This window comes from Barbatula barbatula (assembly GCF_947034865.1).
Source record: "Barbatula barbatula genome assembly, chromosome: 2".
NCBI lineage: Eukaryota > Metazoa > Chordata > Actinopteri > Cypriniformes > Nemacheilidae > Barbatula > Barbatula barbatula.
In genome coordinates, this window is record NC_136767.1 from 22,061,766 (window position 1) to 22,083,856 (window position 22,091).

Below are 22,091 nucleotides of genomic sequence, written 5' to 3' on the forward strand. Positions count from 1 at the left end.
ACGCAGAGCTGCTTCTCAAGTAAACTTTGTTTTAAGGTATTTTCAAGGTTCTTTAAAAAACATTTAAATACTGTTGTGATTCTCTTTTACACGTGTGTACTCCTGATGTTACATTAATAAAACAGAAGTTTCAACATTGCGCTATTTATTTCCTCTTTTAGATATGATTGAACGGGCAATCATCAACACGTTTGTGGGTCACGACGTTGTGGAGCCCGGAAACTACGTGCAGATGTTTCCCTATCCATGTTACACCAGAGACGAGTGAGCTTTGTTTTCTGTACCACTTAATCCATCATATATTCTGCCTTCTTCATGACAACATTACATATGTTTAGCACTGCTTTAGTCATTCATATTTCAGCTGCCAATATCCGCATACTTGATATAGGTGAGCTGTATTAAACGATATGTCCATGTGCAGTTTCCTCTTTGTGATTGAGCACATGATGCCTCTGTGTATGGTCATATCGTGGGTCTACTCGGTGGCCATGATGATCCAGCACATCGTAGCAGAGAAGGAGCAAAGGTTAAAAGAGGTGAGAGCAGTTTCCTCCTCGGACACATTAAAGAGGAATTAGTTATAAATGAGAAACAGATGGTGGTGCTGTGGTTGATCCCGAGCGATTTCACGCAGGTGATGAAGATGATGGGCTTGAATAACGCAGTGCACTGGGTGGCCTGGTTTATCACCGGCTTCGTGCAGCTTTCGATCTCAGTGACCGCTCTCACTGCCATACTGAAATACGGCAAAGTTCTCCTACACAGCGATCCTTTTATCATCTGGCTCTTTCTTACAGTCTACGCCATCTCCACCATCATGTTCTGGTAATGGACCAAACTGTACTTTTCATAGCTTGCTTGATGATATTTGGATTGCAGTTTTATTTCATATATGTTTTGCCAGTAGTGTAAAGGGAATTATTTAATGTAATTGTTCTCTTATCTCTGGAAGTTTCCTGGTGTCAGTGTTGTACTCTAAAGCCAAACTGGCGTCAGCATGTGGAGGAATCATCTACTTTCTGAGTTACGTGCCGTACATGTATGTGGCCATCAGAGAAGAGGTGGCTCACGACAAGATTACTGCCTTTGAGAAGTGCATAGCGGTATGTACAGCGGTATATGTATTTCTGCTGAAAGTATTTTTGCAAGTACACTAGCATGCAGATGACTTTAAATCTAATCTAAGTTTGTTGTTGTGGCTTTTCTTGTACAGTTCTATGATCTTTTTTCCCATTTTCTATTCTCATTACTCTGTATCTCTCTCTGTGTCTGCAGTCTTTAATGTCTACCACAGCGTTTGGTCTGGGATCTAAGTACTTTGCCCTGTATGAAGTGGCTGGGGTGGGGATTCAGTGGCGCACTATCAACCAGTCACCTGTAGAGGGTGATGATTTTAACCTCTTGCTGTCTGTGGTCATGCTTATCATTGATGCCATTGTGTACGGTGTGCTCACCTGGTACATTGAGGCTGTGCATCCAGGTAAGCTATCATTCTATCTACTATCGGATGTTAATATCAGCTCTGTTCGAATAAATTTAACTAGGGATGCACAATATTAAATTTTTGTCTTTATCTTATATGCATATATTCCTACTCATTTTAGCCGATTGTCAATACCAATACCGGCAAGTCATATGAGCACAAAGTTTCATATCAGGCCAATGCAGATAATTAAAGGGATATTTCAGGCAAGAAACAAAATTTCCCCATGGTTTACTCATCCTCAAGGCATCCTGACTGAATATGACTTTCTCGTTGACTAATAATTCAGTCTGAGTTACATCACCAGGTATCCTTTTAGAATGGGACGAATGGGATATAATTTTTTGAAGCTCCAAAAAGTGCATCCATCGATCAAAGAACGGCTCTGTGGTCTTAACAAAGGTCTTCTGAAGCGAAACGATTCGTTTGTTTAAGAGAAATATCCATATTGACAATGCTATTAACGGTTATGTCTACCTTCCTTCATCCCGTGCTGCGTGTAAACCTGAGGCTTGTTTTTTCGACAAAGATTCGGTGACGAACGGGGCATTTTTCGTTTTGTTCCAATAGGATATGTCTCTTCTGTTCAGGAGCTTTCGTCACCGTCATTTGCGTGGTACGTGGTAAAATATGTGGTAATATAACTGTATGTAAACTAAAATATACTGCATTATTCTTCAAGAAGAAAGTCATATTCTGTTAGGATGCAATGAGGGTGAGTAAAACGTGGGGAAATATTGTTTTTTTGCCTGAAATATCCCTTTATTATGCCGTTATCAACCAATAATATTGTGCATCCCAACCAGCAACACATTCACATCGGTATTAAATAAAAAACATTCTGTTTATTTACAGTTTTTCTGTTTTAAAATTTCTGTGACAGTATTCTTTGCGTTTGTTTTTCTTCCAGGGATGTACGGGCTGCCCCGCCCATGGTACTTTCCTTTGCAGAAATCCTATTGGTTAGGTAGTGGACGTATCGAGACATGGGATTGTCCGTGGGGCAGAAGCACCAGGCTGAGTGTGATGGAAGAGGACCAGGCTTGTGCTATGGAACACAGACGCTCAGGTGCTTTTAACATCTACAATTTTCTCATTTTGATGGCCAGTGTCTAATTTTTGGAGGATCTTTTGATCATTTCTACATATACAGAAGTCTCCATGTTGTTTCTACAGAAGCCCTAAATGGACAAAGTGCTCTACAGAGTGCATTTCGTAAATACGTTATCTCCTTCGGTAAAAACAAAACGTGAAGACATTTTAGTTCTGTGTCAGCCACCGTAAGAAAGAAATGCAATATTATTTACATAACTATGTCTTCAGAGGTGTAAAAAGACTTTACATAGTGAAGCATTATGTTTTTTTACCTTAGAATGAGCTTTTTCTTTCTACATATACAGAATTCGCCATGTTGTTTCTACAGTAGCCCTAATCGGACAAAGTGCTCTACAAAGTGCGTTTTGTAAATACGTTCTCTCGTTCGGCAAATAAAAATCTGTGTCAGCTAACGTAGTGCTTCGAAATGGAGGGTGGTGTGAGCCTTTGTTGCATATCGCAACATCACCACTAAATGCCGATAAATTTGATTCACTGCACCTCAAATATCAGTTATGACATAGCTAATAATGGTTTGGTTCTATCAGCTTCGGCTGATAATTAGTAAATTGTTACTACAATTGTAACTTAATGTGTGCGTTTTTGTTTCTTAGAGGAAAATCGTGGAATTGAAGAAGAGCCCAATCACTTGCCGCTTGTGGTGTGCATAGACAAACTGACCAAAGTCTACAAGACTGGGAGCAAACTTGCCCTAAACAAGTTAAGCTTAAACCTGCATGAGAACCAGGTCGTCTCCTTCCTGGGACACAATGGGGCTGGCAAGACCACCACTATGTGAGTGAGGAATGATTTTGGTAGTGTGTTGAAAAGTGCAGAACATTTGTTGATATCACATCTCTCATAGGTCCATTCTCACTGGACTATTTCCGCCCACCTCTGGCTCCGCTACCATATATGGACATGACATTCGCACAGATATGGAGCGCATCCGACAAAATTTAGGCATGTGTCCTCAGCACAATGTTCTGTTTGACAAGCTGAGTGTGGAGGAACATTTGTGGTTCTACTCGCGTCTTAAGGGCATGGCTGAAGATGACATCCGCAAGGAGATGGACAAGTAGGTTAACGTGCATGTTTTTCCAAAGGTTTATTTGTTTTGTTCCTAGAACAAAGTTTGTGAAGGTGTGTGTTTGAATGCACAGGATGATAGAAGATCTAGAGCTGTCCAACAAGCGTCACAGTCTGGTACAGACTCTGTCCGGGGGGATGAAGAGGAAGCTGTCGGTGGCGATCGCGTTTGTGGGCGGGTCACGGGCGGTGATTTTGGATGAACCCACAGCGGGGGTCGACCCCTATGCACGTCGGGCGATCTGGGATCTAATTCTAAAATATAAACAAGGTGACCTTTCATTACCTCTCACAGCTGACACATATTTCTAAACACATGGATATTTAACTATAACATTTAAAACCGTGTGTGTATGATCAGGCCGTACCATTCTGCTCTCGACTCACCATATGGATGAGGCTGATCTGTTGGGAGACCGTATCGCCATCATCTCTCATGGCAAGCTGAAGTGCTGCGGTTCACCGCTGTTTCTCAAGAGCACATATGGAGATGGCTACAAGCTCACTCTTGTCAAGAAGCAGAGTGACTCACACGCTGCAGGTATATGTGTCTCCTTATTTGAGTTTTTGTTAAAGGGACAGTTCACCCCCAAATAAAGTCATTATTAAGTCACCCTGCAGTTGTACCAAATCTGTTAATTTGTTTTGTTCTGATGAATACAAAGAAAGATATTTAGAGGAATGCTTATAACCAAACAGTTCTTTGCCACAATTGACTACCATTGTCATTTTTCCTACTGTTTGCTTGCGTGCATTCTTCAAAATATCTTCTTTTGTGTTCAACAGAGCAAATACATTTATAAAGCATGGTAGTCAATGGTGGCCAAGAACTGTTACAAGCATTATTCCAAATATCTTTCTCTGTGTTCATCAGAACAAAGACATTTATACAGAATCTTTCCTTTTAAAGGGGTTTGTGTGCGCTGTGAGTTTGAGTATGGAGCAATTTCATTTCTCTTTTCCATTTGTCCCTATTTCCCTATCTCTGCAAACTTTTTTTCTTGTCGTTTAGTAAAAATAATATCCTTAAAACAAGATAAATCTACTTCAGTGCATATTTAGGCGGCGAGAATATATCTTGAATTATAGTTGTTTTTTTTACCCAACAGGCAAATTGATTTGCGTTAAGAATAAATCTAACAGAAGCATAACATTTTAGTCAGGTTTACGCTTGGAGCAAGAAATTAAGGAAACAAGAAAAATAAGTGTAAGAAAAATGAACTTAATTCAGGAGATATTACCAACCAGTCTTACTATTTTATACGTTAGTTCTGTTTCTCGAGTGAATTTTCTGTGACCTGCTTTTTTGTACTTCTCTTTTATCTTTTTATCTCTTTTATTTTTGTTACTCTGTGTTGTTCTTCATTTGATTGTTAGATTTTTTTATAAAATCATATTCCACTCTGCACCATCACACCTCTACTTTCCTCTTCCACGACCCAATATAATGCGTCTGTCTGTTCGCAGATCAGTCAAGACAGTCTCCATCCGCTTCGATATCTCCGTGTTCAGAGAGCAGAGTTACACAGTTCATACGTCAGTACGTGGCCTCCTGCCTGCTGGTGTCTGACTCCAACACTGAGCTCTCTTATGTCCTGCCGTCAGAGGCGGTGAAGAAAGGCTGTTTCGAGAGGCTCTTTCAGGTACACAGTTTGAAAGGGTTATAACTTATAATCGCTTGCTGGTGAAGAAAGAGGATTCTGTGTGACAAGCGTTTAAGAAAGAATGATTTATACAGGGGGTCGCTGAATGTTGGATGTGTTTCCTCAGGCTCTGCAGCAGAATTTGGACAGCCTGGCTTTGACCAGCTTCGGTGTGATGGACACCACACTGGAGGAGGTCTTTCTGAAGGTTTCAGAGGAGGATCTGTCACTGGAGAACAGCGATGCAGGTTAATTGGGCTCAGAAAGAATGTTAATCTATCTACATTTATATATATATATACAGCTTACATTTTTATCTTCTCTTTTATTGTGATATAACATAAAAAAACAAGTTGCAAAACCATTATTATGATATAACATCACAAATACCTTCCACCTCTATATTGAAGAATCACTGTACAAAATTGACTGTAGACATTACAGATTTACTGGCAGAGGTTTCCCAGTAACTTACTGTAGCTTTATATTTATGTAATTTACTGGCAACAGTTTGTTCAAAGATAAAGAACATTAAACATTAACAAGTCTTTATCTTTACAGGAAAAACGATAAATTAACAGCCTCATTCAAAGCATTCTGGGAACCAAAAATCTTTTTCAGTTTCTTTTCTAATTATGGTTCCCAGAATGCTTTGCATGAGGCTGTTGTTTTATAGTTTTTTTCTGTAAAAATAAAGACTTGTTAATGTTTAATGTTCATTTACCTTTGAACAAACTGAACGATATATTCAATAAATATAAATCTACAGTAAGTTTCTGGCAACAAGCTGCACAACTACAGCAAAGATTTCAAGTATGGTAAGCTATTTCGATTCCTCTCTCATTCTTTTGTCAGATATGAAAAGCTCTCCCGGTGGAGAATCAGCGGGAAAGCCCACCAATCCGCTTGAAGGGCCACAGTGTGAGGGAGCCCCAGCCGGGGCCGTGATCCGGCCGGAGGTGGAGCTCAGTAACCTCATGATGTGTTCCGGACTGAGCCCAAGCCAGGCGTCACTGCAGTCCAGCTCATCTCTGGGCTCAGTCAGAGGGGATGAAGGAGGTCTCTATGCTGACTTCTATGGAGACTACTGTCCACTGTTTGATAATGGCCAGGATCCTGACTCGGCTAGTCTAAGAGGTAATTGAAAGACGTTACGTTTTGTAGTAAGAGCTTTTAGCTAATCAAAGTTACAAGTTCACCCAAAAATAAAACGATCATGTGATTATGTATTCATCCTTGTGTCATTCAAACCTGTAATGGCTTTTTCTTCTGTGCAACACAAAAGATGATATTTTGACAAATTTCTCAGTGGTTTTGTGCCCATAGAATGTCAATGGGGGGCAATGTAATTTGGTTACCAACATTTTTTTAATATCTTTTGTGTTCTGCATAAGAAAGAAAGTCAGTAGGTTTGGAATAACATGAGGGTGTTCCTTAGTTAAGGCTTTTAGAAAAGATGTTTCGACTGGTGCTGTTTACCTCTTCCGGTCACTTAAAGCCAATGCAAAATCTTCTACCTGCAGGCCTTCAAAGATGTGCTTTGTCAGACAAAGTGCTCAAATACCGCTAGAGTAATATAGACCTTCCATGTCTCTATAGATGAGGAGCGCTCTGCTGAACCGGCCATACAGGAGGGTCAGGGCAGTTTCAAGCTTGAGGGCTGGTGGCTCAAACTCCGTCAGTTTCACGGACTGATAGTGAAAAGGTTTCACTGCGCCAAGAGGAACACAAAGGGCATTTTCTCTCAGATCCTGTTGCCCGCCTTTTTCGTCTGTGTGGCCATGACCGTAGCCCTGTCTGTGCCAGAGATTGGTGAGAAGAACAAAGCCCCTTGAGTCTTAACTGTTTGTGTGCTGTTTTTTTTAAGGCTGAAAAACCTGTCATGGTATAAATAGTTTTATTTTGCAGTGACAGTTAATATGATGATGGTTTTGGCTGTAAATCCAATATTTTCAGCAAAATGTATATATAATAAATACATTTATAGTCAATATAGATTTCATAGTTTATCTGCAGCATAAACTGTACAGAACAGAATGTCATCTAGTTGGCACACATCTACTATGGCTTGTCATACTGTCCAGTAATAAGTGCAAGCTGTTCTGATGATTTCTTGGATTCTGCAGGTGATCTCCCCCCCCTCATTCTGTCTCCATCTCAATATCACAACTACACACAACCTCGTGGAAACTTCATCCCTCATGCCAATGAAGACAGACTTCAGTACAGGTCAGACAAAACAATGTAAAGAAAAGCTTTACTGTTAGTTAATTTCATAAAAATATGTTACACAGGCATATCAGGGGTGTATTTAAGCCTGTAAGCAATATTTTACACTTTTCTGTAAGGTAATGTACTTTAGGCTGCTTGTTGTGTAATGTATTATGTTGGGGTTTCATTTCTAATTTGTATGTTATCAGTTTTTCACCACACGATTATTTTGGCCTAAAACATAGCAATAGCTCTGTGCATGTACCGAAGACGGTCATTCTGTATTCTGTTCTCTTATTCTGTATCTTCAACAGTGAAATGTCTCCAGACGCCAGCCCACAGAGGATAGTAAACACCCTTCGCCTGCCCTCCGGAGTGGGTGCGACTTGTGTGCTAAAAACTCCCTTTAACAGCACTCTGGACCAGCTGGCCCAAACGCTGAACCCGTACGCCAACAACTCCAAAACACTGGCAGCCCGGTACTTTGACTCCATGTGCCTAGATTCCTTCACTCAGGGTGTCCCTTTATCAAATTTCGTGCCCCCGCCTCCCTCACCTGCCCCATCAGATGAGCCAGAGGCACATTTTGAAGACGGCCTTTGGAACTATACCGCTGCTCCGCCCACTACCGTCAGAGGTGAGAGGTTTTTTTCAAGTTTCAACAAAGCTGTACGCTGTACATTTCAGGTTAAAGAAGTCTAAATGAAAAAAGTGTGAGAAAGAAATATGAAAAGTAATGCAAATGGATGAATCTAGGGTTTGCATAAGTTCCCAACTTATTCTTTGAAAGACACATCGCTAAGTGCACTTGCTGACTTTTGCCTAAAGCGAATCTGTGATTTTTTGCTGCATAATTTAAATGATTCTGTCTTTTTCCGTAAAGCTGCATAACATACATTTCACCCTGTTGTGTTTCTACAGAGATGGCAACCTCACCCCCCACACGGCCGCTGACCATTCGGGAGCCCGTCCGTTGCATCTGCTCCATGCAGGGCACAGGCTTTTCCTGTCCCAGTGGAGTTGGGGGCCGTCCACCTCTTATGAAGGTAGTAACTGGAGACATCCTGGTGGACATCACTGGTCGCAATGTGTCCGAATATCTCCTTTACACCTCTGATCGAGTCAGATTACACAGGTAGTGTTCTGAAAGGGGTTAAATATATAGTGATGTCAAAATAATAATAATAATCGAATAATTTAATATTCGTGTTTACAAGTCCGTCATATATCAAACTATTTTATTTTTATAACAAATATTACACATTTTCCAAGCGATCATTCATTTAAAAATATTTTTTATACTTCAATCTCCTCAATTTAAAAACAACTATATGATACACGCTCATCCTGCAGATATGGAGGCTTCACTGTTGGAAACATCCAGAAATCTGTTCCAGCATCCTTTGGCAGAAAAACTCCACCTATGGTGCGCAAAATAGCAGTGAGACGATCCTCACAGGTAAACCTGACCATCCCTACCATTTTAGAGCTGATTTACATTTATAGCTATTATATTCTGTTATATGGTTAATGTTTTCTCTTTCTCTGCAGGTGCTGTACAATAACAAAGGATATCACAGCATGCCCACTTACCTGAATGTCCTCAACAATGCCATTCTCAGAGCCAATTTGCCCAAAAGTAAAGGAAACCCTGCTGCATACGGTGAGACACCGATTTCACTGACTGACTAAGCTGCAAAAAACTGAAAAAAGTTTGATTGCAAATACGCTTGTGCGTTCACAGGCATCACGGTGACCAATCATCCCATGAACAGGACCAGTGCCAGTCTTTCTTTGGACTATTTGTAAGTTTAACTCTGGTTTGTACTTCCTGTTCCATCCCTCAGGCTCTCATTTCTTGTTTCTGGTTTCTCATTCTCTCTTTCTTTGTTCTCTTCTAGGCTCCAGGGCACTGATGTGGTTATTGCCATCTTCATCATCGTAGCCATGTCCTTTGTGCCAGCCAGCTTCGTGGTCTTTCTTGTAGCAGAAAAATCCACCAAGGCCAAACACCTGCAGTTTGTCAGCGGTTGTGACCCTGTCATCTACTGGCTAGCAAACTACATATGGGACATGGTGAGGTCTAACAGTTACCCTGTTTTAAACTTGCCAAAAGGGAGAATAAAAGTTGATATATGATCAAAATTTCTCTTGTGTGCCATCTTGCCTTCCACATACCTTATCTAAAGATGTATACAATGATGCCTTTTGCGAAAACAAGGTATCTTAGAGGCAATGTAATTTAGGTACTTACATTTTGGGACAATTTTAATGCAGGCTTTGCCTTAAGTGGCTCTGTGGGCAGCTCATTAGATTTTGAAACCGACAAAATGTTTGCCTTGATGTCTAACACAAACAACCTCATTTCCGAGGGCTAAATTGGTTTCCTCTGCCCTTTCTTTGCCAGCTTAACTACCTGGTTCCAGCCACATGCTGTGTCCTTATTCTGTTTGTGTTCGACCTTCCTGCATACACATCACCTACAAATTTCCCGGCAGTGCTCTCTCTGTTCCTCCTTTATGGGTAAGCTCTGCAATCTCACAAATCTCTGTCTGTCAGATGGAGTGAGGAGTGAGAATCAATAGACGGCTGTATCAGTAAATTCTGTTTTTTTCTTGGAAATACCATATGACATTTTGATGAAACTGCTAAAAATGAGAAGAAAGACCACAGGTTGTTACTGCCGATATAAATCTATAGGGAGTCTTCTTTTTAGCTCTGTTTTTACTCTCTTTGTCGTATTATCTCTCTCTGTAGCTGGTCTATAACCCCCATCATGTATCCAGCTTCTTTCTGGTTTGAGGTGCCCAGCACAGCCTATGTGTTTCTCATAGTCATCAATCTCTTCATTGGCATCACAGCCACAGTGGCCACTTTCTTGCTACAGCTCTTTGAGCGAGACAAGGTACATACATTTTTATATCACCGGGCACGTTTATGAGTAGCGTGCAAATTGCTATTACTTCATTTTTTTAGGAAAAACTGTTAGATAACCTATTATTCAACGTAAATGTAACATCATTTATATGTACTGTAGTTTGTTTATTTCAGTATCATTAAATTACTACAGGTTTCTTGTGTTTTTTTGCTTGACAGGATCTGAAGTTGGTTAATAGTTACCTGAAGTCTTGCTTTCTCATCTTCCCAAACTATAACCTGGGTCATGGTTTGATGGAGATGGCGTATAATGAGTACATCAACGAATATTACGCCAAAATAGGTGCCTTCTTTGTCTCAGAGCTGTGTTGTGTACTGCTCTCAGCTGTTCTGGAAGCTTAATGTTTTGTTTTGCCTCCAGGCCAGTTTGATAAAGTGAAGTCGCCATTTGAATGGGACATTGTGACACGGGGACTGGTTGCAATGACCATTGAGGGATTCGTTGGCTTTTTTATCACAATTCTGTGCCAGTACAACTTCCTCAGGAAAGCCCAGTGAGTGTGCGTTCGTAAACATTTTGGGTGTACTGTCCCTTTAAATAATTCACAAGGTCACTGATTTCTTCTCATTGAAGGAGAGTGCCTGTCAACACCCAGCCGGTCGAGGACGATGACGTGGACGTGGCCTGTGAGAGCCGCAGAGTGCTGAGAGGAGATGCTGACAACGACATGCTGAAGATTAAAAACCTCACCAAGGTCTGTCATATTTTCAAACATCATATCCCCAGAAGACCTAGAGTCCTCAGTGTCTGCGTCCTTACAGGTCTACAAGTCTCGCAAGATGGGCCGGATCCAGGCGGTGGACCGTCTGTGTCTTGGGGTCCGACCTGGGGAATGCTTTGGGTTGCTTGGGGTGAACGGAGCAGGAAAGACCACCACCTTCAAAATGCTGACAGGAGATGAGAGCACGACGGGTGGAGAGGCCTTTATTCAAGGAAACAGGTGCTACGTTCAGACCACCTTTGATTATAGAATTCATCAATAAGTTAAGTATCTACTGCATGTCACATGCTAATGTAATTTGCGAGCTCTCTGTCTCCCGCAGCGTCCTGCGGGAGCTCTTGCGAGTGCAGCAGAGCATCGGTTACTGCCCTCAGTTCGACGCCCTGTTTGATGATCTGACTGCTCGAGAACATCTGGAGCTGTACACTCGCCTCCGCGGAATCCCCTGGAAGGATGAGGAACGGGTGAGCGAGCTGACGCACACACATTCAGCGTAGTCAAATGACACACGGTAATGGTCGTCAAGTGATAGTCGAGTGTGTGGCTGTGGGTAAGAGCTCCTAAAAGCTCTCTCGAAGTCAGCAAGGAGCACTTAGCAATCAATTATCCTTAATCACTGTTTGAAGTTCATTGTTAAAGTGTTCTTGCTGTCAGCAATGGTATATGGTGTTTTTACTATAAGGAGTTAAGATATTTGATTTGTACGTCTCGTTCTCTCTCTCCTAAAGGTGGTTCAGTGGGCTCTGGAGAAACTGGAGTTGTCCAAGTATGCAGACAAACCTGCTGGCACATACAGTGGAGGAAACAAACGCAAACTCTCCACAGCAATCGCTCTGATTGGATACCCCTTGCTTATCTTTCTGGTCAGATCCGTCTCTCTAATATTTCTGTTGTTTGTTTTTGTAAATAGGTGACATCATCTTTAATGTGCTTTTGTTGGTTTTAACAGGATGAGCCCACCACAGGAATGGACCCAAAGGCTCGCCGTTTCTTGTGGAACCTGATTCTTGACATCATCAAGACAGGACGCTCGGTGTTGTTGACGTCACACAGGTTTGAAAATGAATCGAAAATGTTTTAATAGTCCAGACCTTGCGGGCGGTACCTCACAGCGATGTCTAACCACTGATGTGTATGTTTCCAGTATGGAGGAGTGTGAAGCTCTGTGCACAAGACTGGGCATCATGGTAAACGGCAGGTTCAAGTGTTTGGGGAGCATCCAGCATCTCAAAAACAGGTTATTGAATTGATTTCTGTTTATGCATTGGGCAGGCAAAGCGGTTTAACATTTCATGAGTATGTGAATGACCTACTATTTGAGCTTCAGTGAATTCTTGTTACTCTGACAGGTTTGGGGATGGATACATGATCACGGTTCGCACGAAGACCACTGCTAGCGTCAAAGAAGTGATCCGTTTTTTCAACAGAAATTTTCCAGAGGCTATACTAAAGGTATGCGCTTGTATTTACTTATTTACTTTAGCCTTTTTATCAAATATATGAAAAGGGAACATAAATAGAAAGAAGGGGATTGAAATTTACCCTGCATGAGCACATTGTTGATGTTTCCCTTTTCTGTGTCAACTATAGTGTCTACAAAAGTCAAGTAGCCTAAATATTTTAATGATGTTTTTTTTTTCATATGTAGCACTTGAGATTTCATAGTTGCATGGAAGTTGCAAAATAGTATGAACCGCTCACTCAATATGTTTTCGTAAAACGCTGAGCAAACTAGAAACGTATGCATATATTTCGAGCTTTGCTTGCAGTAAAAACTGTAAACCTCTGCTTATGTCACCCAAGGAGCGTCACCACACAAAGATTCAGTACCAGCTGAAGTCCGAGAACATCTCTCTGGCTCAGGTCTTCAGCAAAATGGAGCAGGTGGTGGAGGTGCTGAGCATCGAGGATTATTCAGTCAGCCAGACAACCTTGGACAATGTGTGTATTGCTCTTTCAGTTCGTTTATTCCTGTGAAATTATGAAAGACTATTGAAAGTATCTTGAACGCGAGTAGACCGAATAAAAGTGTTTCGAAAATGCTAAACAATCAATTAAAACAGCATTTTAAACATTTTTGTTTTTTGCTTAGGTTTTTGTGAACTTCGCAAAAAAGCAAAGCGACAACTTAGAAACACAAGAAAGTTCTCCCTCTAGTGGTGGTCAGTCTCCACTGCAGCGACTGCTCAACATCCTCAGGCCTCGTCCGGCTAACACAGAACTCAGTGCACTGGTCAGCGAAGAGCCAGAGGAACTGGAGAGTGATGATGATGAAGGACTGATCAGCTTTGAGGAGGAGAGGGTAAGGCACATATATGCAAAATAAATCTTATTATACATCAACAGTATAAAAGCTGTGGTGGTTTAATAAGATATGTACCATTTAGAACAATCAGAACAACTATATTGGTGGTCTGTTGAGGGTGCTGTAAACAGGAAAACTTTAAAGTTATTCTCACTATTTCACTATTGAATTTATCTGACAAGTTAATGCATTAACCCTTACAGACATATTGAAACAAAAAAGGAAAGGTAATGCTTAAAAATATTTTTTAACACAAAAGTGTAAGAATTTGCAAAAAGCGAGAGTTTTTTATGTTTCAATTTGTAAAGACGAAAGGAAATTACAATAGAATGTCTTTGTAATAAGTATTGTATTATTGTCTTTTCACAGGTGCAGTTATCCTTTAATACAGACACTTTATGCTAAGGTGTTAATCTCACAGATAGAGATGTAAAAATCAAAACAAGCCTCAAGTTCAGACATGTGTCTGTCTGGTCAAAGACATTTGTGCGCTTTTTCTCTTTGGAGAGGATCCGTCTCTCTGGCCCTGCGAGTGGGTTGTTCTTATTTCCATTTGCACTTCAACAGCAGAGCGAGAGACCAGCTCCTCTGGGAACTCTAAACAAAGATACAGTCAGTGCCTGAACAGGATCAGGCCAGCGAGAGCTGGACTCCGGCGTACTAAACGTTATAGACCGCTTCATCCACGAGCTGCATTTTGAAGATGATGGTTTATGGAATCGTGTCCTTTAGATTCAAGCCTGCTGGATGGGAATGAAAGAGAATGTATATGTTGCGCGTTTATTTTGGTATCGCTTTAAATTTGAAAATGGTTGTACGATCTTTAATCCGACCGATCACATGTTGAAATTTTAACCGTAGAGTCGATGTCTTCATAACCATCCCTGGAATATAACCACTATGGGTTCAACCTTTGCAGTTTGTTGTTTTTAAGACCGTTTATCCTAACGTTGAGTTGAAACCATTGTTACTACTGTATTCATATATATTTCTTGGACCTAACTTGTTTATTTGTACTTGCATTGAGAGCATGCATTAAAGACAAGCCTGTCGTGTTGTGGGTTGAAGGAATTTTACTATGCTTAAATGTTTCGAAAAGATCTCTTGTTCTTTTGAATTGTTGAAGAATGCAAATGTATCCGTGCACCTTCCTGGAAGTTCTTACAAATTGGACATTCTTAGCGAATGACTTGTAACTTACGTCTTAACTGGACCGAACCAGCCCTAAAATAGAGACGCTGGATGTTTATGACCTGTCGTTGAATGTACGCGGCATAAAGGTGTTGTGCTGATATGTGTATCCTGAACCAGGGGTTTCTCATTTGTTTTAATGGATGAATTTTGTTTATACACTGTAATTAATGCCAGTGTCTGTCTTGGTAAAAGTTTCATTTGTGTTATTGCTAATTAATGCTTAAAAACGGAACATCACCAGATGTCAGCCGAAATATACGCTCCGCATACACCAGATGTCAGTAGAAGTGTCCATTATAAGTGTCACGCTATCACTGTGAAGCCAAAGTTGAACTTTGAGTCACTGTTATTACAGATAGACAGAAATCAGGTCATTGCTCTTTTTTATTATATTTAGCCCAATATGTTAAATTAAAATTGTACGGCAGATGGTTTACGTTTATGTCATTTATTTTGCCCTAAACCAGTGGATTATATCGCTTAATTGGAATGATTCTTCTGCTGAATCCAGGATTTATGTCCTTGATGTATAGAAATGTTAAGTCCTTTTGCCTGGTGACAGTCGAACTGTGTTTAGTCTCTGAATCTTGCACAGTGGTCAGCACTTAGTACTTAAATGGTGTCTTCTTTTTCTGACATTGCTGCTTATGCTTTCTATTTTTAACTCCTCAAAGAGGATTGACATAAAAATGCCCTTGGTCCGGTTTTGACATATGATGACCAAAGGGAAACGAGTTTTTGAACATGTAACATAATGACTGGCTGTGTGGAAACAGACCTAACAAACGATTAACTTAATAATCAAATCTTTGATTATTAAACAGAAAACTTTAACAGCCTAACTAAAGATGACAACAAGCTGCTTTACTGGAAATTGACATGTGCAGTTATTTAAGACACCAGCAATCGTGTGATTCTGTATCGATAAAAATAGCATTGACTTGATCTTGTTTGGATAACCGGGTGGGGTATTTTGTTTTATCTTTATAGTGCTTTGGAATGTAAATTCAGTACATGTGAATATGATTCTATATTTATGAATGTTTTTCATTAAGTAATACCTTTTGTTTTGATGGACTTGTAACCTTGTAACAAGATTGACAGGGCCTTTAAAGCTTATAAAGCGCAATTTATTTTATTGTCTCCATTCTCTTGTGCTAACTGGGGTGAACTGATGTTTTTAATATTACCAGGGAGAAAAGATAATTCATTCAATAAATCGTTCAATTGACTTAGTGACTCTTTTTTTCCACACGCTTGACACAGCTTTTTCGGGGAACATTTATTTTAAAACATTTTTATTAAAAGTATCATTATACATATATATTTAAAAAAAATTGTTCTTCCAGTTAAACCTTAAATAGATGCTTGATGACAGAGTTCAAGGTGTGATTTGCTATCTATATAAATAAAAACTACCACTAGGAGATAGTGTTGTGTTAGTTAAAAAGAGACTCCATGATTCATGATTGATTTCTAAATAATTCCAAATAAAAGTTTTTTTTAAGATGATTAATCGTCTTCATCAAAGGCCACGCCGGTCGCAGGTTTCTTCCTGTGAAATAAACAGAAACAAATGGCAGTGAGCAGACACATCTTCTAATGTAGAAGATATTTGACAATAGGATAGTCAACTCAAATATTAACCTCCTTGTTCCTGGGTTTATAAGAGAATCCCCAGGAAGACGTTTTCTGACTGCTATACTTGGACCCTTTAGCTGATTTCTAAGTTCAAATTCTAAAACCAAAAAATGTGATATTTAATACCAAATTCACGTGTACAAAAATAATTCAATTTGACAACAAAACAGTATGACTTAAGTACATACCAGTGCTTCTTTTCTGATGGCTCTTGTTTGGACTAAATGAAGAAATGCCTAAACAATTTGAAACAACATAAATGTAATGAGCAAGGGCTTTTAATAAGAGGTCAATTGCTTTGTTTACCTCTGTGGTCTTGCTGTGTCAGGCTGTCGGCCATTGTAAACAGCAGGTCTCTAACTTCTGTTCTTCCCTCCGAGTCTGTGAGTTTTGATAGAGTCAGACTCGGGTCTGTGGGCTCGGGTCCTAAATGCAGCACTGCGTTGTCTTCCTGCAGTTTCACGAATGCTCGGCCAGTCTTGCATGCACTTCTGCTCACATACACAAGGGACTGATCTTAGGAGAGGACACATAGTTATTTATTCACCAGCCTGCCTTTTATAGAGCCTTACTTGAGTTTAAGAGTATAATCCTCTTTGGACTTTTGCGAAAATGTCTTCATCTGTAAAGAAATGCAGCGTTATTATTGCTGTAAGACACGCCTTTTCATTTTAAAGGACAAAATGAACAAACTCATACAAGCTGAGACAGGCTCTCTTCGGAAATATGCGTTCTCCACACACCTTCACCGTTGGTAAATCTGGTGGAAACGGGACATCGCAAAATAACGCATAAATAATACTCAAAGCATATCTGCGTAATCATTATTTTGTCAACTCACCCTATGTTTATGCCCCCTTCTGGTTTCTTTTGCGTGAAAAACACATACTTGGACTGATCGTTTTTATCCAGCAATGTGCAAAGGACAGATCTCGACTCAAAAGTGTCATTTTCCATAGTAATTCACCAAATTTATCGCATAAAAATATAAAGAAGACAAAGAAGCACTCCTTATGAATCAGAACCGGCACCAAAACACAAATGCGTGATTTAAACGCGCAGCCAATCGCTCTTCGACAACCCGGATGTTGTTTTGTCATTCGCTTCCTGTTTACCTCGCAAAAAAAAGAGAAGTTAGACGAACATGTCTTTGGACCACAGACTGTGGTGATTTTATTTACGTTTTATAAGTTGTACATTGTCGACTTCATATTGTATTTTTTTAGTTGAAACATATCAATGAACGATTCGAATGTGCTGCACGAAAGTGTCACAAACGGATTACACGTGCACAGTAGAAGAACCCTCGTGGTTAGTTAGTCCGATTATCCCATCTGTATGAGTGGCTTCTGAGCCGTGCAAAATGGGGTGGCACTCTCGAACCCGAACCCTTCAGGTGTTTGACACGGAGTTAAGCGCTGATACCGTGGAGTGGTGTCCCATACCAGAATGGTCTCATGTTTTGGCGTGTGGGACCTACCAACTTCAAGAAAGCGATGAGAAGGTATTACAAAGATGATGGTTTATTTGTATTAGGTGGTGTTGACCATTAATATAAAATGCAGTTTATGTAGCCAAGTGCTAAGTGTTTTTTTATGCTCATAGACAGCAGAACAGTCTACTGCACAGAGTAGAATAGGTCGACTCTATCTCTTCCATTATAACACGCAAAGATCATTCAGCCCTCCCCTCACAGAGACTCGACGAATAGACACCCCTGCTATACTGGATCTGAAGTGGTAAGTGAATCATCATATAACTGGTATTTATTATATAATTTTTACTCGATAAAGTTTGCTTCACTTAGTTATAAAAAGTGAACAATTGTTTTACTACAGTAACCTGTGATGTTTGTAGTGAAACCCCAGTGACCACAAATGTATCATTGCCTTACTGCAGAAACCATAGCAAACCATTAACCATGACATTTGTAGTAACTGGTTATCATGCTAAAAACAAAACTACACAAATACTATAAAACATTTTAGTTATTGTTGTTATGTTATGTCCGCACCTTCTCTGGATCCGTACCACATTCGTGGCATGATCTGCCCGCTGCTACAAGATCAGCAGATTCTGTAGCCATCTTTAAGAATCGGCTGAAACACATCTCTTCCGTCAGCACCTGACCGATCAGTTTTGACTTCTAGCTCTTTTCTACTCTTTCTATCCTTAGAAAAAAACTCAGCTTTGTAAACTATGAGACCGTTTTTTGCTGCGCTTATGGTTTTTCTTGTCCTTATGTTGTGCCGATTGCTTCCATTGTTTACCTCATTTGTAAGTCGCTTTGGAAAAAAAGCGTCTGCTAAATGTAAATGTTATGTGCAATGTTTTTTCTTCTTCAGGTGTCATGTACCTATATCAGAAAGACCACTCTTGGGTATGGCCACTGCTGGAGGAGAAATCCAGCTGTACAAACTCACAGAGCCTCAGGTGATTCATTGAATTTTAGTGTATCACAGTATTTGAATGTTTTCATTGCTGTGTTTGTGGTATATTTAGTATTTTCTGCTTTGTCTGTCTGCACTGTGCCTCCAGTAGCAGGTCACTTGTGATCTGGAATGTGAATCGAGCACAACGTTGGGTCCTGACAGGCTGGCTTTATCATTAGACTGGTCTACAGGGAGAGGCGACAGGTGAGGTGTTGTCATAACTGATATGCTTTGCCATTGCTCTGTATAAAGCGTATCATTTCTTATAATGCTACTGTTCTATATTTGTAGCAGTGATGTACGTGTCGTGTCCAGTGACTCCGCTGGTTATCTAACAGTGTTGTCTCTGGGGGAAACCAGCTTAACTGCTGTGTGTCAGTGGAAAGCTCATGACTATGAGGCTTGGATCTCAGCATTTAGTTACTGGGATACTCAGGTTATTTATTCAGGTGAGAGAAATACGACAGTTGTATACATATGTTAAAGGTGCACATATATTTTATGTGTTAAAGCAGCATTTGGTATTTTATTAACAGATATTTTATTTCTAACATTTATTTAAAAATATTATTCCTATTTGCCTTTTTTTAGGGGGTGATGACTGCAAACTAAAGGGCTGGGATCTAAGAATGGGTCCCTCTTCCCCTACCTTTATAAGCAAAAGGTGAGATGTGCTTATCTTCCCTTAAAGGAACAGTTCACCCAAAAATGACTTTTTCCTTTGTTTACTCAAGTTTTTCCCAGTCTGTATATATTTCTCAGATTTTTCCTATTATGGTAGTCAGTTGTGGCCAAGAACTGTTAGGTTACAAGCATTCTTCCAAATATCGTTCTCTGTTTTCATCAGAACAATGAAACTTATACAGAATTGGAACAAACAACTCAAGGGTGTTTAAATGATGAGTTTTGGGTGAACTGTCCCTTTAACTACTATTATTTTACCCTTTATTCTGTCACCATTTGACTCATGTATAAATGCAGAATATGTTGTTTTAGGGTTATTTGTAAATACTGCTCTCCTCCTGTCATGCAGACACACTATGGGAGTGTGCAGTATACATAGTAACCCCCATCGAGAGCACATAGTAGCCACAGGAAGGTAAGTGGCTTCTGCACAAGTGGTCAGAAACACAATATACTGCATGAATTTATGTACAAATGCATGTGTTTTCCCCTCTCAGCTATGATGAGAACGTGTTGCTCTGGGATGGGAGGAACATGAAACAGCCCTTGAGTGAGACTGCTGTTGGTGGGGGCGTTTGGAGACTCAAGTGGCACCCCAGTGAAGAGCACCTGTTGCTAGCTGCGTGTATGCATAATGATTTTCATATTCTCCACTGCCAGAAAGCTATGGGTGAGAATTCTTTCTACCAACTTCTTCCTGTCTGTACACATACTTAGCGACTCTTTGAAAATGGTAGATTTGCATACTTCATGCGTTTTTCCCCCTTATTTTTTTTTCAGATGGACAAGATGCACCATGTCCTGTCCTGTCTTCCTATATTCTACATAACTCTTTAGCATACGGAGCAGACTGGTCCCGAGTCCCCCTCAGCAACTTTGCCCCCCCTTCTCCGCAGGAGCCACCCCAAACCAGCGCTGGGCTCTCAGAGTCTGTAGGTCACCTCAGGATCCAGTATGAATCTCCCACTGCCAGCTTTGACACCTCACTGGAGGATGACTCAGGACGGTACATTGCAGAACACTTCTCTTTACCAGAGAAAAGTTCAGCTCCAGATAGTCTCCCTTTCTCTGCTAAAGACTCCCAGTCTCTGTCCAGTGTGTTGGCTACCTGCTCCTTCTACGATCACATGCTGCATGTTTGGAGGTGGGACTCGAGCACAGAGGAGAAACAGGGAAAGTCTGATCCTGACCCCTCTTCCTGAAACCCTTCCTGGTTCTGTTATGAGTGACAAGCTACTCGGTTAAAACTTATTTTAAACTACACATTCATAAGGGGACCTTTAGTAGTGTCCTGCTGCAATTTACAGTATTGCTTTATATGCAGTTTTGAGATCTTTCAGACAAGGTGACATTTTGTCATTACGTATTTTAGCAATAAAATGTAAAGAACATCTTTCAGTATTTAGTTTTGCATTGAGGAGAGACCATTTATTACAAAATGCAATTTGTATGAATTATAACCCATCTTTAAATAAAAGTGCACTAAATAAAGTAAATTTATGACTTCGTATTATTCTTACAAGCAGTTTTGCATTACAGTCAGTTTTATTACCACAATACTGACTTAACTGTAGTATTAATAACATTTCTACAGTAAGGGCTGAGTATGAATGAGTTTAATCTTTGATGACATCACAATTGGAACATAAGAAAACAAATGCAGTCCATTGCAAATTGCAGAAACACACAGATCTAGCGAGCAAAGTTCTTGGGGTACAATTTTAACAACTTCCCCTCCTGTGTTTTCTCCAATCCATATTTCTGAAGATTGTCCTCACTGAAAACCCCCTGCTCAACGTCTCTCTCGATCTGTGGCGCCACCACCTGACTGAAGAGTGACTCTGGGGTAAGGGGCTGCTCGGTCCCCTCTGGGGTCTTGTACGATACATAAGGTTTAAGGTTAAAGCCCTCCAAGTTGGGCACCACAAACTCGGGTATCATGGCCCGAATGGGAAAGAATTTTCCGCTGGAGGTCAGGACTCCAGTGGGTCTGGCGCCTCGGCTTTTGTAGAAAGTTCTGGGCCCTCGCTTACTCGTGAACTCCGCCATTCTGTCAGCTCCTCTCACGAGCCCGCGTGTCAGTGCTGACAGGACCCCCATCTGCAGCAATGACATTTATTTGAAAAAAATTAGTGTACATTATGAATGTACGTATATGTACTTTATTCTGACAGATATCTGGGTTGCTATGGTGAGGACCTTACTTCGCGTGCAGTTAGTTACGTAGCAGTTACATTTGCGACGTTAAATCTTACAAATCGCAATTAATCATCATGCATGTTTGTAAACACACGAAATCTAAATGAATGGTAACGTTTTGTTCCGTTATAAATGTTACGTTAAAATCATTTGGATGTCGTCTCGCTTTACTCCAAAACATCCTTGCTTCAGCTAAAATGATCAATAAAATATGCAAATAAACGGTTTACTTCATTTTTTCGAAGTAGTGTTCAATAATCAAAAACACAAAAGATTTTAGTAGAAAAACTACTAAAATTCCATGTAGAAATCATTTAAAATAACACTCACCTTGAACAGTATACTGCTCAGGAAACCCCTGCTCTCTGTTCCAGTCTTCCACGTGTGAAAGAAGTCAACAGTGATTGGTCAGATCAACGCCGAGGCAGCCAATAGGAGCTGTGAATACTGAAT

At 40.3% G+C, this 22,091-nt stretch overlaps 4 protein-coding genes across 6 annotated transcripts in view; 2 read left to right on the plus strand and 2 right to left on the minus strand.

Moving 5' to 3' along the window:
* abca2 (ATP-binding cassette, sub-family A (ABC1), member 2) overlaps positions 1-15,913 on the plus strand; it is a 52,486-nt gene extending 36,573 nt beyond the window's left edge. For both annotated transcript variants that reach the window (XM_079486258.1, XM_079486257.1), the window contains 35 exons: positions 162-264; positions 425-539; positions 638-828; positions 956-1,106; positions 1,279-1,483; positions 2,397-2,555; positions 3,196-3,376; positions 3,447-3,659; positions 3,745-3,941; positions 4,032-4,211; positions 5,138-5,313; positions 5,441-5,561; positions 6,169-6,450; positions 6,913-7,125; positions 7,440-7,542; positions 7,839-8,161; positions 8,446-8,659; positions 8,878-8,983; positions 9,076-9,187; positions 9,269-9,329; positions 9,426-9,600; positions 9,932-10,047; positions 10,282-10,429; positions 10,621-10,744; positions 10,823-10,955; positions 11,036-11,156; positions 11,224-11,402; positions 11,506-11,647; positions 11,912-12,046; positions 12,133-12,236; positions 12,328-12,420; positions 12,533-12,635; positions 12,987-13,124; positions 13,276-13,485; positions 13,858-15,913. In XM_079486258.1, coding sequence (XP_079342384.1) covers positions 162-264; positions 425-539; positions 638-828; positions 956-1,106; positions 1,279-1,483; positions 2,397-2,555; positions 3,196-3,376; positions 3,447-3,659; positions 3,745-3,941; positions 4,032-4,211; positions 5,138-5,313; positions 5,441-5,561; positions 6,169-6,450; positions 6,913-7,125; positions 7,440-7,542; positions 7,839-8,161; positions 8,446-8,659; positions 8,878-8,983; positions 9,076-9,187; positions 9,269-9,329; positions 9,426-9,600; positions 9,932-10,047; positions 10,282-10,429; positions 10,621-10,744; positions 10,823-10,955; positions 11,036-11,156; positions 11,224-11,402; positions 11,506-11,647; positions 11,912-12,046; positions 12,133-12,236; positions 12,328-12,420; positions 12,533-12,635; positions 12,987-13,124; positions 13,276-13,485; positions 13,858-13,893 — 5,363 coding nt within the window. In that variant the 3' untranslated portion in view covers positions 13,894-15,913. The remainder of the gene's footprint in view (positions 1-161; positions 265-424; positions 540-637; positions 829-955; positions 1,107-1,278; positions 1,484-2,396; positions 2,556-3,195; positions 3,377-3,446; positions 3,660-3,744; positions 3,942-4,031; positions 4,212-5,137; positions 5,314-5,440; positions 5,562-6,168; positions 6,451-6,912; positions 7,126-7,439; positions 7,543-7,838; positions 8,162-8,445; positions 8,660-8,877; positions 8,984-9,075; positions 9,188-9,268; positions 9,330-9,425; positions 9,601-9,931; positions 10,048-10,281; positions 10,430-10,620; positions 10,745-10,822; positions 10,956-11,035; positions 11,157-11,223; positions 11,403-11,505; positions 11,648-11,911; positions 12,047-12,132; positions 12,237-12,327; positions 12,421-12,532; positions 12,636-12,986; positions 13,125-13,275; positions 13,486-13,857) is intronic.
* paxx (PAXX non-homologous end joining factor) lies at positions 15,795-17,391 on the minus strand. Its single transcript, XM_079486278.1, has 7 exons — positions 17,165-17,391; positions 17,023-17,083; positions 16,896-16,945; positions 16,630-16,814; positions 16,512-16,559; positions 16,330-16,420; positions 15,795-16,237 (listed from the first exon to the last, which is right to left on the minus strand). Exons 1-7 carry the CDS (start codon positions 17,278-17,280, stop codon positions 16,195-16,197), a joined length of 594 nt encoding a protein of 197 aa, XP_079342404.1. The 5' UTR covers positions 17,281-17,391; the 3' UTR covers positions 15,795-16,194.
* A 10-nt stretch (positions 17,392-17,401) lies between these two features.
* Positions 17,402-20,933, plus strand: dph7 (diphthamide biosynthesis 7). Of its 2 annotated transcripts, none has more exons than XM_079486315.1 (9): positions 17,402-17,827; positions 17,929-18,062; positions 18,669-18,756; positions 18,865-18,959; positions 19,047-19,204; positions 19,347-19,419; positions 19,789-19,854; positions 19,937-20,109; positions 20,220-20,933. In XM_079486315.1, exons 1-9 carry the CDS (start codon positions 17,687-17,689, stop codon positions 20,639-20,641), a joined length of 1,350 nt encoding a protein of 449 aa, XP_079342441.1. In that variant the 5' UTR covers positions 17,402-17,686; the 3' UTR covers positions 20,642-20,933. The 2 variants fall into 2 exon arrangements, with proteins under 2 accessions (XP_079342441.1, XP_079342442.1); XM_079486316.1 differs by having other exon boundaries at positions 17,559-17,827; positions 19,050-19,204.
* Positions 20,664-22,019, minus strand: mrpl41 (mitochondrial ribosomal protein L41). Its single transcript, XM_079486336.1, has 2 exons — positions 21,969-22,019; positions 20,664-21,539 (listed from the first exon to the last, which is right to left on the minus strand). The coding sequence occupies exon 2, from the start codon at positions 21,537-21,539 to the stop codon at positions 21,132-21,134; it is 408 nt and encodes a 135-aa protein (XP_079342462.1). The 5' UTR covers positions 21,969-22,019; the 3' UTR covers positions 20,664-21,131.
* Between the last annotated feature and the right edge of the window lie 72 nt (positions 22,020-22,091).